Here is a 15555-nt window from a genome sequence, read left to right on the forward strand (position 1 = left end):
TTAAATGGTTGAACTGGATGGACTTTTGTCTTTTTTCAGCCAGACTATGTAGCTATGTATCAGTCCCTACCCTCATGGAACTTACAATCTAAGGTCCCTAACTCACATTCATAAATACACATACTAGGGCCAATTTAGACAGGATACAATTAACCTACCAGCATGCCTTTGGTGTCTTTGGAGTGTGGGAGGAAACCGGAATACCCAGAGGAAACCCATGCAGGCACAGGGAGAACATGCAAACTCCAGGCAGGTAGTACCATGGTTGGGATTCAAACCAATGACCCTAGTGCTGCCAGGCAAAAGTGTTAACCACTCAGCCGCTGTGCTGCTCCTCTTGGGAGGAGCTATGCAAATATTAAAATGCCTTGATGGGCCAATGTCAGTCTGGAGGAGTGGGCATTCCTAGGCAGGCAGCATTTGCATAGGTAACGCCCACATGTGATGCTGAACCTCCATGATTGGTCTTTTCTGCCGTCACTCTTTTATGTCTCTATCACTCAGCTTCCAGACAATACAGATATCTATACACACAGCCCATACACTTCTACATTCTTCTTCTGATTCTACAGGTTGTCCAAAGCAGACACAGACGATTAAACGAGTCGCATCTCACCAACAACCGGACTGGGAAACCTGAATGACCAGTATGTGCTATCTCACAGATCTATGAACACAGGATACATTGAGGAAAGAAACTTTATAATAAATAAAACAAGAAACTTTGTTTTGGCTAAGAAGTCAGATTTGGCCCGAAAATCCATCCATCATCTGGTGGAGAACGCGGGCGGTTACCTTCTCTGGCCACACAAAATCTATTAAAGCCTTTTTTTTTTATTCTGCATTCCACTGCTAAAATTCCATCACAGTTCAGTGATTACAGCGTACACAGCTAATAAAAAGCCGCCTCTGATAATAGGGCTGGGGATACTAAGACAATCCGAAGGTTCTTGTAGAGTCTGCTGGAAGATGAAGTCGTAAGTGTATATCCATAATGTGGCTTTTGTTTTCTATAAGCTACGGAGTTAAAAGGCACACAGACGAGCCTATGGGTCACTAATATTTTTTTGTCTGATTTCTTTCGCTAGTGTGCCTCAACATATATGTAGGTGACCCTTTTGCAGGTAAGTAGCCATTTTTATGTAGGTGAACATTTTCATTAAGGTGGCCCTTTTCATCAGGTAGGTAGCTTTCTTCATGAAGCCGATTCTTTTTATTTAGATGACCTTTTTCAAGTAGGTGGCCCTTTTCATGTAGGTTGCCCTTTTCAAGAGGGTGACCCTTTTTCATGTAGGTGGCCCTTGTCATATAGGTGGCCGTTTTCATGTACGTCACTCTTTTCATATAGGTGGTGCATTTCATGTAGGTGACTCTTTTCATATGAGTGGCCCTTTATATGTAGGTGACTCTTTTCATATAGGTGGCCCTTGTTATGTAGGTGACTGTTTTAATAAAGGTGGCCCTTTTCATGTAGGTTGCCCTTTTCAAGAGGGTGACCCTTTTTCATGTAGGGGGCCCATTTCATGTAGGTGGCCCATTTCATGTAGATGATCCTAGTCATATAGTCCTTTTTCTGTAGGTAGCCCTTTTCATGGAGATGGCCCTCTTCATGTAGGTGGCCCTCTTTATGTAGGTGGCTCTTTTAATATAGGTGGCCTTTTCGTGCAGGTGACCTTTTTTATATAGGTGGCCATTTTTATGTAGGTGACGCTTTTCATATGGGTGGCCCTTTATATGTAGGTGACTCTTTTCATGAAGGTGGCACAATTCATGTAGATAATCCTTGTCATATAAGTGGCCCTTTTCATGTAGGTGACTCATTTAATTTAGGTGGCCCTTTTTGTGTAGGTAACTCTTTTCATATAGGTGGCCCTTTTCATGTAGGTGATTCTTTTCATATAGGTGGCCCTTTTCATGTAGGTGATTCTTTTCATATAGGTGGCCCTTTTCATGTAGGTGATTCTTTTCATATAGGTGGCCCTTTTCATGTAGGTGACTGTTTTAATAAAGGTGGCCCTTTTCATGTAGGTGACTCTTTCCATATAGGTGACCTTTTTCATGTAGGTGGCCCATTTCATTTAAATATCCTAGTCATATAGTCCTTTTCCTGTAGGTAAGCCTTTTTATGGAGATGGCCCTCTTCATGTAGGTGACCCTCTTCATGTAGGTGACTCTTTTAATATAGGTGGCCCTTTTCATGTAGGTGACCTTTTCATACAGATGACCCTTTTCATGTAGGTGGCTCAATTCATGTAGATAATCCTTGTCATATAAATGGCCCTTTTCATGTAGGTGACTCATTTAATATCTGTGGCCCTTTTTGTGTAAGTAACTCTTTTCATATAGGTGGACCTTTATATGTTGGTGACTCTTTTCATATAGGTGGCCCTCTTAATGTAGGTGACTTTTAATATAGATGACCCTTTTCGTGTAGGTGACGTACAGCCAACAGCCTCTATATCCTTGTGCCCAACCTGCTGCCTGAAGACCACATGTGGCCCTGGAACTTGTTATGCAACGTCAATCTATAATACAGCTTTTTTCTGTATACAAACTATGAGTTGAGTACAGGATTGTGGTGCTAACAAACCTGTCTGTAGGTCACAAATAGGTTTTGTCTGATTGCTTTCACCAGCAAGTCTCGGAACATATGTAGGTGGCCCTTTTCATGTAGGTGACTCATGTAGATGGCCATTTTCCTGTGGGTTGCTGTTTTTATGTAGGTAGTCCTTTTCATTTAGATGATCCTTTTCATGTTGGTAGCTCTTTTCATGTATGTGAACCCTTTCAGATAGGTGGCCCTTTTTGTAGGAGGGCCTTTTTATTTAGGTGACCCTTTTTCATGCAGGGCAACTTGTTCATGTAGGAAACCTCTATTTGTGTAGGTAGCCCTTTTCATATAGGTGGCCTTTTTCAGACAGGTGGTCCTTTTCATGTAGGTTGCCCCTTTAAAAGTGTGACCCTTACCAGGTAGGTAGTCTTTTTCATTCATACTCATCGCCTTGTACAAGATAGTCAACTCAGGAACAACAACCCCCTCATTGACAGGATGGCAGGTGCATAAGAGTAGGATGCCAGGCCTTCATCCCTCATAATGATGAATAAGAGCAGCAAGTCATGCACCTCCCTGTATGGATAGGAACAGCAAGACAGTCACCCACCATATTGATGAGACCAGCAAGACAGTCACCACATACAGCTGTATCAGCAAGTCAGCAACAACAAACCCCTCCTTCGAAGGTGCAACAAGTGGCAAGGCAACCTTCCATTCCTAATAATGATGCATTAATAATAGCAGCAAGCCATTAATTCTCCTATATTGATAAGATCTGCAAGACAGCCACCCCCAAATGAATGAGACCAGCAAGACTCTCAGTCCCGCATTGATAAAACAAGAAAGATAGTCATACCCCATATTGATAAGACCAGCAAGACAGTCGCTCCCATATTGATGGGACCAGTAAGACAGTCACTCTGATATTGATAAGACCAGCAAACAGCCACTCTCCAAATTGATGAGACCAGCAAGACAGTCACCACCATATTGATAAGACCAGTAACACAGTCACACCCTATATTGATACGCCAAGCCAGTCAGTCTATATACTGATGTACCAGCAAGTCATCAACAAACCCCTACTTGTCAAGTCAACAGGTGCATCAATAAGAGCAGCAAGGCAGCCCCTCATCCCTCATAATAATGAATAAGAAAGATCAGCAAGTCATGCACCTCCCTATATGGATAGAAACAGCAAGACAGTTACTCTCCATATTGATGAGACCAGCAAGGCAGTCACCCCATACAGATGTATCAGCAAGACAGCAGCAACAAACACCTCCTTGAAAGGTGCATCAAGTGGCAAGTCAACCTCCCATTCCTAATAATGATGCATTAATAATAACAGAAAGCCATTAATCCTCCTACAGCGATACGATTTGCAAGACAGCCACCCACCAAATTATTGACACCAGAAAGACTCTCACTCCTGTACTGATAAAACAAGAAAGACAGTAATACCCCATATTGATAAGACCAGTAAGATAGTCTCCCCCATAGTGATAAGACCAGTAAGACAGTCACACCCCCCCCCCTCCATATTGATAAGGCCAGCAAGACAATCACTCCAATATTGATAGGACTAGCAAGACAGCCACTCTCCAAATTGGTGAGACCAGCAAGACAGCCACTCTCCAAATTGGTGAGACCAGCAGATACTGATGAATCAGCAAGTGTATATGTCAGCAACAACCCCCTCCTAGACAGGTGCATCAGCAAGTCAGCCCCCATTCCTCATAATGATGTACCAGTAAGAGCTGCAGGCCGTACCCCCCCCCCCCCCCCCATATGGATAAGACCAGCAAGACAGTCAATCCCATATTGATGTGTCAGCAACAGCAACAAGTTTGTCCCCATCACTCAAATGGATAGATCAGTAAGAGCAGAAAGTCAGCCCCCCCCCCCATCTCTCAAACGGATATATCAGTAAGGGCAGCAGGTCAGTCATTCCCTCCCCCATACTGATAAGACCTGCAAAAGAGTCACCTCCCCACAAAGGTGTGTCAGCAAGAGCAGCAAGCCAGCCCCCCCCCCCCATCTCTCAAATTCATATATCAGTAGGAGCAGCATGTTTGCACCCATCCCTCATAATGATGTAACAGTAAGAGCAGCAGCTCAATCTCCCCCCTATCATGATAAGACCAGCAAGACACCTCCTCCCCCCATATTGATGTGTCAGCAACAGCTGCAAGTAAGCCCCCCAAATCTCAAATTCATATATCAGTAAGAGCAGCAAGTCAGTCACCACCCCCCCCCTCCCCCCGCCCAATTTTGATAATACCAGCAAGACAGTCACCCCTCCCATAAAGATGTGTCAGCAAATGCAGCAAGCCAGCCCCCATCTCTCAAATTCATATATCAGTAAGATCAGCAAGTCAGCTCCCATCCATTATAATGATGTATCAGTAGTAGTAGTAGAAGCAGGTCAGTCACCCCCCTATATTGATAAAACCAGCAAGAGCAGAAAGCCAGCCCCCTGATCTCTCAAACTGACATATCATAAAGGCAGCAGGTCAGTCACCCCCATATATTGATAAGACCAGCAAGACAGTCACCCCCCTCCCATAAAGATGTGTCCGCAACAGCAGCAAGTCAGCCCCCCCATCTTTCACATTCGTATATCAGTAAGATCAGCAAGTCAGCTCCCATCACTTATAATGAGTATATGTAGTAGCAGCAGATCGGTCACCCCCCTATATTGACAAGACCAGCAAGACTGTCACCTCCCCACCCCCATATTGATGGACCAGCAAGAGCAGCAAGTCAGCCCCCCCATCTCTCAAACTGATATATCATAAGGGCAGCAGGACATTCATCACCCCCCCCCCCCAATACTGATAAGACCACTAAAACAGTCACCCCCAATAAAGATGTGTCAGCAAGTGCACCAAGCCAGCCCCCCCCCCCCCCCCCCCCCATCTCTCAAATTCATAATTAAAGTAAGAGCAGCAAGTCAGGTCCCATCCCTTACAATGATGTATCAATAGTAGCAGCAGGTCAGTCATCCCCATATATTGATAAGCCCAGCAAGACAGCCCCCACCCCATATTGATGTGCCAGCCCCCCATCTCTCAAATTCCTAGTAAGAGCAGCAAGCCAGCCCCCCATCTCTCAAATTCCTAGTAAGAGCAGCAAGCCAGCCCCCCCATTTCTCAAATTCCTAGTAAGAGCAGCAAGTCAGCCCCCCATCTCTCAAATTCCTAGTAAGAGCAGCAAACCAGCCCCCCCATCTCTCAAATTCCTAAAAGAGCAGCAAGCCAGCCCCCCCATCTCTCAAATTCCTAAAAGAGCAGCAAGCCAGCCCCCCATCTCTCAAATTCCTAGTAAGAGCAGCAAGCCAGCCCCCCCAATAGATGTATCAATTAATAAGCCCCCATAATGTTGTTATCAGTAAGCCCCCCCTCTTCTGCGCTGTAATGGTATCCCCCCAGTAGGACTCCCCAGGCGGCGGACCGGTAGAAGTACACACGGGGGGGGAGACAATGTTACAATGTATCTCCTCTTCCCAGCGCTATTCACAGAGGCCGCTGCGCTCGTCCTAGAGGGCGCCCCCGTGCTGACCGCTCCGCGCTACGCTACGCCAAGTGCGCAGACCCGGCTCCCCTCTCCCCCGCTCCGCAGCGCCGCATTTACTCAGCTTTTCACTTTTCCGAAGGTGCCGACCCCCAGGGTGTCCCCCAGGACGTAGTGTCCGATCTTCACCCGGCCATCGTGCTTCTGCTTTTCAGCCATCTTTGCATCCTGCTCGTACCCACAATGCAGCTGGGAGGAGAGGGAATGCCCGGCTGGCTCCTCACAACTGGCATTTGTCAAACGTCACCCAGAGCTGACCTGACGGGCTGAGCAGCTGCTGGGGGGCCCTTAAAGGGGCCAGGAGGGTGGAGGTGTCCTATTTCTGAGCAAGGTGGGGGGAGGGGTGCCATGGCACCTGCCTGACGGAGATGGGGGAGGGGGGGGGCGCGGAAGAGACCACTTTGAGGGTCAGCCCGCGTGGAGGCGATAGTTGGGTTTGAGGTGGAGCCAGGTGAGTCGAGTCATTGGCTGGATTCCAGGATGTTGGTGGGAACATCTGCGCCCTGTTCCTGGCTCTGTCGCCTTGGGGGTACTTTGCCCACCATGGGGTGTTCCAGCCCCTGGTACCCGGCACAATTTAACATTTTCCAAAATTTTGATGCAGATTGGAAGATTTTGTCAAAAGTTTGGCCAAATAAATTCGGGTCAACGAGAAAGGAGAAATTAAACCTGAATATATTTTTTACGCTCCCCTACAGATGTACATCCAGTATTCACCTTTAAGGGTGAGCAAAGGTTGGGACTAAACCCTGAAGAAAGCTGCCACTCCCGCTCACCCCACCCAATCAACTGTGGCCTGGGCATTTTCCACTCCGAAACAAAAGGGGCATGGATGCGCATGACATCATTGACCTAATATGGCCACATGGAGGGGATTCTCTTCACACCATTGACCTAATATGGCCACATGGAGAGGATGCTCTTCACATCATTGACCTAATATGGCCACATGGAGGGGATGCTCTTCACATCATTGACCTAATATGGCCACATGGAGGGGATGCTCTTCACACCATTGACCTAATATGGCCACATGGAGGGGATGCTCTTCACACCATTGACCTAATATGCCCATGTGAGCTTATTATATTGCTGTCAAGAGCATCCCCTCCTACGTGGCCATATTAGATCAATGATGCCAAGAGCATCCCCTTCCATATGGCCCTATTTTAATGATGTGAAGGGCATCCCCTCCCATGTGGCTATATTAGGTTGATGATGCCAAGAGAATCCCTGCCTATGTAGCCATATTAGGTCAATGATTTCAAGAGCATCCCTTCCCACGTGGCCAGATTATGTCAATGATGTCAACGCATCTCCTCCCATGTGGCCATATTAGGTCAGTGATATCAAGAGCATCCCCTCCTACGTGGCCATATTAGATCAATGATTTCAAGACCATCCCTTCCCACTTGGCCATATTAGGTCGATAATGTCAAGAGCATCTCCTCCGATGTGGTCATATTAGGTCAATGATGTCAAGAGCATCCTTGCCTACGAGGCCATATTAGGTCAATGATTTCAAGAGCATCCCTTCCCATGTGGCCATATTAGGTCAATGATTTCAAGAGTAACCCTTCCCACTTGGCTATATTACGTCAATGCTGTCAAGAGCAACCACTCCCATGTGGCCAGATTATGTCAATGATGTCAAGAGCATCCCCTCCTACGTGGCCATATTAGATCAATGATGTCAAGAGCATTCCCTCCCATGTGGCCATATTAGGTCAATGATATCAAGAGCATCCCCTCCTACGTGGCCATATTAGATCAATGATTTCAAGAGCATCCCTTCCCACTTGGCCATATTATGTCAATGATGTCAAGAGCATCTCTTCCCACATGGCCATATTATGTTGATAATGTCAAGAGCATCCCCTCCGACGTGGTCATATTAGGTCAATGATGTCAAGAGCATCCTTGCCTACGAGGCCATATTAGGTCAATGATTTCAAGAGCATCCCTTCCTACGTGGCCATATTAGGTCAATGATTTCAAGAGCATCCCATTCTACTTGGCCATATTAGGTCAATAATTTCAAGAGCATCCCATCCCATGTGGCCATTTATGTCAATAATTTCAAGAGCATCCCTTCCCACGCGGCCATATAATGTCAATGATGTCAAAAGCATCCCTCCCTTGTCACCATATTAGGTCAATAATGTCAGGAGCACACCTCCCATGTGGTCATATTATGTGAATGATGTCAAGAGCATCCCCTACCTTGTGGTCATATTAGGTAAATGATGTCAAGAGCATCCCCACCCATGTGGCTATATTAGGTCAATGATGTCAAGAATATCCCTTCCCACGTGGCTGTATTATGTCAATGTCAAGAGCATCCCTTTCCAGGTGGCCATATCATGTGAATGATGTCAAGAGCGTCCCCTCCCATGTGGCCTTATTATGTTAATGATGTTAAGAGCATCCCCTTCCATTGGACCATATTAGGTTAATGATGTCAAGGGCATCCCCTCCCATGTGTCCATATTATGTCAATGATGTCAAGAGCATCCCTTTCCATGTGGCCATATTATGTTAATAATGCCAAGGACATCCCCTCCCATATGGCCATATTATGTTAATGATGTCAAGAGCATTCCTTCCCATGTGTCCATATTAGCTCAATGATGTCAAGAGCATCCCCTCCCATGTGTCCATATTAGCTCAATGACGTCAAGAGTGTGCAAACTGCATCCAAGCAGAGAGACAGATTTTATGACCAGGAACATTTTATGTTTGCAAGCACCAACTCTTAAAGGGACACTACCCAGTGCAAAGTTTTGGGCCCCAATGAGGTGGCCAGCAGAAGTTTTAGCACATGTGTACTAATGACCGCTGATTGTTGCTGCAGTAGCCACCTAAACGTCCTCCTCTTAGTTAGGCTATCTTGCGTGGGTTAAAGAGGTGGACTATTAAGTGTTAATTATATCAATAAATTACTATAATACTATTATTTGCTGATGTTTGATTGTTAGCTGCTGTATTGTATTATAAATAAGAGTCATAGTCACAAGAACAGAGAACCCGACAAATAAATTGGCTGCTTCGGTGGTAAGCGCTGCATATGTCATTTATTTGCGCTACTGTTTATCAATTGTATCTTTTCAGTAAAAATATACAATAATTTTAACACACATAGATACAATAGAATACTCATTTTTCTGTAAAATGTAAACAAATGAGGTTGTGTTGAATAAAAAAAAAACAAACACATCAAGCCTTAAAATCCAACATGCCCATGCAAAAAAAAACTACAGTACCCAAAATTGTCCATAGGGGCATTTCTGAATAAATATTTGGGGTATTTTGAATTTTTTTTTTTATATTTTGATTTTTTAAATGTACTTTTAACTTTTATTTTTAACAGCTATCACAAGGGGGCTGATGGGGAAGGGGAGGCTCACTTTCATGTATATAGAAGTCCCCATATCACTTCTATACTGTAAAAGTCGGCAACTGGGGGGTAAAAGGTTCAGAAACCCCCGGCTGCTATAGTGAGAGATACGTCGGCAGCATACGGGTTAAACGAGTCAGTAGTTTTGATGTTTCTTATATCTAAATATAAACATGGAAAGGGGGGGGGTGGGGCACTGCCAGCGCGTATGCCAAGCCCTCTGTGCTCTGAAATGGAGCTGGCTGCTATACCCGGGGGGGTGCAGGGGCGGACTGACTATTCAAGCACTCGGGCACTGCCCGAGGGCCTGGGTCAGTAGGGGGTCCCATGAAATGCCCCTGGTATCTTTTTAATAGGCTTTTTTGGGTGTGCTTTGAGTGTGGGCAAGGACACAGGGGCCCCCTGATCCCCTATTGCCCGGGTGCCCCATGAGTTGTCAGTCTGCCCCTGGGGAAGGGGGGGGGGGGGAACAGATAAGCTGCCAGGAAGAAAAGACTTAGAGGATCAATTCATCCAAGTGTGATATTTCAGTTATAAGTGGAGTCCAGAGGGCTGAGTATTTTCTCCTGGTGGCCATAGCAGTTAATGCAGCAATATCTAAAATAATACAGCTCGCCATGTGAATGTTTCCTAATTCAAAAGTATTTTTAGAATGACAAATGTTTATGATACGCAGTTCCCTAGCAATAAATGTCACCTATTTAGGGTTTACATCTATGTTAAAGTAAAAAATATGAGCATTTTGTATAGGTCGCCCCAACTGCTTCCGCGCCGCCCTATAGCAGAAATGGCACGGGTGCGCAAAATCACATATGTATACATGAAGTTCCGCCCTACCCCCGACGCCATTCGCTGCCTCGGCTGCAGGGGTGGACTGACCATTTGGGAACTCTGGCACTGTCCGAGGGCCTGGGGTCAGTAGGGGGCCCCATGAGATTATATATATATCTCTAAAACCAGCGTGGGACCCCCCCCTAATCTATACCAGACCTCTTAGGTCTGGTAGGAAGGTTAGGGGGGACCCCACCGTAAGAACAAAAAATTTTAAAGTGCGTGTGGTTCCCCCTAAAAGCTATACCAGGCCCTTTAAGCCTGGTAGGACTTTTAAGGGGAACCCCATTTTTGGGGGGAAGTGTGGGGTCCCCCCTAAATTCGTGCCCCCATGCCAATGAGGACAAGGGCCTTTTCTCCACAACCCTGGCCTGGTGGTCCCGTTAGCATCAGGGTACCCTTTTAGTTACCCCTTATTAGTCAGATACCGAGGTACGAATGTTTTCATACATGTGATATGACCGGTAAACCCCCGCCCGACTTTTGCCGGTGATGTCATATGCATGCAAACATTCGTACCTTGTTATCTGACTAATACGCGCTTCGCATTTCTCTATATGTGAGTATATGTCTAAACTTGTAATAAACATTATTTATGGGATAACACTATTGGGGCTCCTTTATAATCCATTTCTGGAGGGATGCTGTACCTGCTTTGGTGGAAGTCTTTCTCCACTTGTGAGCATTCGTTGAGGATGAGAGGATATCTGGCTGAAAGCACGGTCAGTGCCGACCTAAGGGCCCACGGCGTTATTTGATCTCGGGCTAATGAGATCAATGTTTTTGGTAAGACGCTAAACATTTGTCTGGTGGTGGAAGCACAATGATTCACTCCCAAATGGGGTTTTGTGATCACCGTTGGATGATATATGGATTGAGCACGTTTATCCTTTAATCTATTGGATCGACTTCAGATGTTGGGACTCATACACTTATATTTTCACTGACTTGTTGTTGCTGCATATATGTGGTAATTGAGCAGCACACCAGGTGGATAGTATATGCTTTTGCCTTGGTCAGTCTCCTCCTTGTCAAACTTCTCCACTCCTGGCCATCTGCTCCCCCTGTCAAGCCAATCTACTCCTGGTCATCTCCTCCCTCCTGTCAAGCCAATCCACTCCTGGTCATCTCCTTCCCCCTGTCAAGCCAATCCAGTATTGGTCAGCTCCTCCCCACTGTCAAACCAATCCACTCCTGGTCATCTCCTTCCCCCTGTCAAGCCAATCCAGTCTTGGTCAGCTCCTCCCTGCTGTCAAGCCAATCCACTCCTGGCCATCTCTGTCCATCTGTCAAGCCAATTCACTCCTGGTCAGCTTTTCCCCCTGTCAAACTGATCCACTCCTGGCCATCTCCCCCCCCTGTCAATGCAATCCACTCTTGGTAAGCTCCTCTCCCCTGTCAAGTCGATCCAATCCTGGTCATATCCACCTGCCAAGCCGTTCAACTCCTAGCCATCTCCATCCCCCTGTCAAGCTGATCCACTCCTGGTCAGCTCCTTCCCCCTGTCAAGCCATTCAACCCCTGGCCATCTCCTTCTCCCTATCAAGCTGATCCACTCCTGGCTATTTTCTTCCCCCTGTCAAGCCCCTCCACTCCTGGTCATTTCCTCCTCCTGTCAAGCCCTTCTATTCCTGGCTATTTCCTTACCCCTGTCAAGCCCCTACACTCCTGGCCATCTCCTCTACCTTTCATGCCCCTCCACTCCTGGCCATATCCTCCACCTGTCAAGCCCTTCCACTCCTTGCCATCTCCTCCACCTGTCAAGCCCCCCCACTCCTGGCCATCTCCTCCCCCTGTCAAGCTCAGGGGTGGACTGACCATTTGGAAACTCGGGCACTGCCCAAGAGCCCGGGGTCAGTAGGAGGCCCCATGAGATGCCCCTGGTACCTTTTTCATAGGCTTTTGTGAGTTTTTTGAGCAAGGACACAGGGCCCCATGATCCCCTATTGCCCGGGGGCCCCATGAGTTGTCAGTCTGCCCCTGGTCAAGCTCCTCCACTCCTGGACACCTCTTCCCCTCCACTCCTGCCCATCTTCTCTGCCTGTCAAGCCCCTCCACTCCTGGCCATCTCCTCATTGTCAAGTCCTTCTATTTCTGCCCATCATTTTCCCCGTCAAGCCCTTCCATTCCTGGCCATTTCTTTCCACCTGTCAAACATCTCCACTCCTGGACATCTCTCCCTGTCAAGCCCTTCTCTTCCTGGACATCTCCTTCCCCCTGTCAAGCCATTTTTTCCTAGCCATCTCCTTTCCCCTGTCAACTCTCTTTCCTTCCTGGCCTTCTCCTTTCCCCTGTCAAGCCCTTCCACTCCTAGCCATCTTCTCCACCTGTCAAGCCCCTCCACTCCTGGCCATCTTCTCCACCTGTCAAGCCCCTTCACTCCTGGCTTTCTCCTTTCCCCTGTCAAGCCCCTTCACTCCTGGTCATCTCCACCCCCTCCCACCTTTTAAGCCCCTCCACTTCTGGCAATCTCCTTCCCCCTGTGATGCTACTCTGCTTTGACCATCTTCTTCCTCCTGTCAAGCTACTCTGGTCCTTGTCATCTTCTGGCATTGAGGGAAAAGTCGGGGAGTGGTTTTGACCCTCATATCCCCCCTCATCTACATCCGTGGTATGGGTCATAATGTTTGAATGGGTTTGAAGGTAAACAATCATTGAGTTTGATGGTAAACAAAGCCATATAACTGTAAGCAGGTGGAGGAGGACAATGGTGACCACCACTGTACACATTTTATGGTTTATTACTATGAATGGATTTTTTTACAATCTCAAATCCATTCATAAAAGTAAAAAAAAACCACTAAGAAAGAAAGTATGAACATAGTACATACAGTATAAAATAAAAAATAATAAAAACCATGGAGAGCCTCAAGTGACCTCAACTTTGAGATCCTCCATATATATGCTGAGCTGACCTCCTTTTATTTCCATTCATCTTCTACAGATATGACCCTGTCAGGGCATTTTGATAAAGTGGCCAGGTCCTTTAAACAGTTCCTGAGACTTTGGACATTTATGAAAAAGAAAAACGTGGAAACTTTTGTTATTTGTGGGAATTTCATGTTGCATTTAAAAGGACAAACCTGGTCCTGTCTCCAGCAGATAATGGTGCACATTTTCACACATTCCACAGTAGATATTAAGAATCATAAGAACGCTCAGCTCCATTCATCCGAGCGCGGGATTAACACAAATACATTTCTGTGTGGAAATTCCATTTTTTTTTCTTCTTTGCTAAACTCAACACATTTATGGATGGGAGCCCCAAGGCTCATGAATAAAACCTTTGACTTTCTTCCCTGGGCTGGTATAAATCCTGAACTGAAATGAAAATATGAACAGGCTCAGGTCGTGTGATAAATATTTCCTTTGCTTTGACTGTGTCTGTTTATAGGAATTAGTTTAATAAGGCAGTGGAGGGAAAGCAGAAATGAAATTCCATCCTTTCTATGGAATATTTTCATAGAAAGAGGTGAGCATTGGTGTCTTCCATCCAGGTAATTACAGGTTTTACCTTGCTGACTCAGTTCCTAGAGTCATAGGTTGGTGGGTACAGTACAAGGTCTATCTGTGCAAGCCTCAAGGACATCTAAATATTCTACTCAATAGACTCAGCTCAGTTACACAAAAATTCGGAAACTACACAGATCTGCCTCATCAGGAGCTATGGAAGGTGTGTCAGAGAGTCCAACCACTTATGTAGTGAGCTGGGGGCTATCGTCTACCATAGGGGAGACCACAAGGGACATACAGAGGGTCCAGAAGTATGTATATTCAAAACAGATCTGCTCTGAATACATAGTAACCACCAAGGGGTTTAATGCCTTCCTGTCTCCTTCTCTCAGCCCTTTTACTGGGTCTTTACACTGGGACGAAAGATTTGGGGGGGGGGGGGTGGGAATGGACTTTCTGATCATGTGATGACTGTAATCCTCAAGTTATAACCAGTTGGTAATCAGTTAGTACTCACCCACTTATAACCAGTTGGTAAGCACCCAGTTGTAACCAGTTAGCAATCATCCAGTTGTAACCAGTTGGTAAGCAACCAGTTTTAACCAGTCAGCAATCACCCAGTTGTAACCACTCAGCAATCATCCAGTTGTAACCAGTCAGCAATCACCCAGTTGTAAGCAGTCAGCAATCATCCAGTTGTAACCAGTCAGCAATCACCCAGTTGTAACCAGTTAGCAATCACCCAGTTGTAAGCAGTTAGCAATCACCCAGTTGTAAGCAGTTGGTAATCAACCAGTTGTAACCAGTCAGCAATCACCCAGTTAACCAGTCAGCAATCACCCAGTTAACCAGTTGGTAATCACCTTGTTGTAATCAGTAAGCAATTACCCAGTTGTAGCCAGTTGGTAATCACCCAGTTGTATAGAAAATAAAAAAGGGGAGATGGGCACTAAAGGAGCAAAAATTGTCAAAAATCATACAGAGCTACAATCAAAACAGAAAATGTAATATAAATCCATCAAATGTCCATAGTATACGTTATATGTGGGCACTAGTGGCACCACCCTCCAGAGTAAAGCTGAGGCTCTGTAAACTGTATAAGAAAAGAACACAGAGGGGCACCAGACCCGAGTTGTAACCAGTATTAATCACCCAGTTGCAACCAGTTGGTAATCATCCAGTTGTAACCAGTTAGCAATTACCCAGCTGTAACCAGTTGGTACTCACCCAGTTGTAACCAGTATTAATCACCCAGTTGTAACTAGTATTAACCACCCAATTGTAACCAGTTGGTAATCACCCAGTTGTACCCAGTATTAATCACCCAGTTGTAACCAGTTGGTAATCACCCAGTTGTACCCAGTATTAATCACCCAGTTGTAACCAGTTGGTAATCACCCAGTTGTAACCAGTATTAATCACGCAGTTGCAACCAGTTGGTAATCACCCAGTTGTAACCAATATTAATCACCCAGTTGTAACTAGTTGGTAATCATCCAGTAGTAACCAGTTAGCAATTACCCAGCTGTAACCAGTTGGTAATCACCCAGTTGTAACCAGTTGGTAATCACCCAGTTGTAACTAGTTGGTAATCACCCAGTTGTAACCAGTATTAATCACGCAGTTGCAACCAGTTGGTAATCACCCAGTTGTAACCAATATTAATCACCCAGTTGTAACCAGTATTAATCAACCAGTTGTAACTAGTTGGTAATCACCCAGTTGTACCCAGTATTAATCAACC

At 45.8% G+C, this 15555-nt stretch overlaps 1 protein-coding gene across 1 annotated transcript in view; it reads right to left on the bottom strand.

The window, feature by feature from the left end:
* Positions 1–6384, bottom strand: part of PRKAA2 (protein kinase AMP-activated catalytic subunit alpha 2) — a 63254-nt gene extending 56870 nt beyond the window's left edge. The window contains exon 1 of the mRNA XM_089656567.1: positions 6196–6384. Within this exon, the coding sequence (XP_089512693.1) occupies positions 6196–6289 (94 nt within the window). The 5' untranslated portion in view covers positions 6290–6384. The remainder of the gene's footprint in view (positions 1–6195) is intronic.
* Between the last annotated feature and the right edge of the window lie 9171 nt (positions 6385–15555).

This window comes from Staurois parvus, unplaced genomic scaffold (genome assembly GCF_062004578.1).
Source record: "Staurois parvus isolate SC_StPar_1 unplaced genomic scaffold, SC_StPar_1.0 ptg000917l, whole genome shotgun sequence".
Lineage (NCBI taxonomy): Eukaryota > Metazoa > Chordata > Amphibia > Anura > Ranidae > Staurois > Staurois parvus.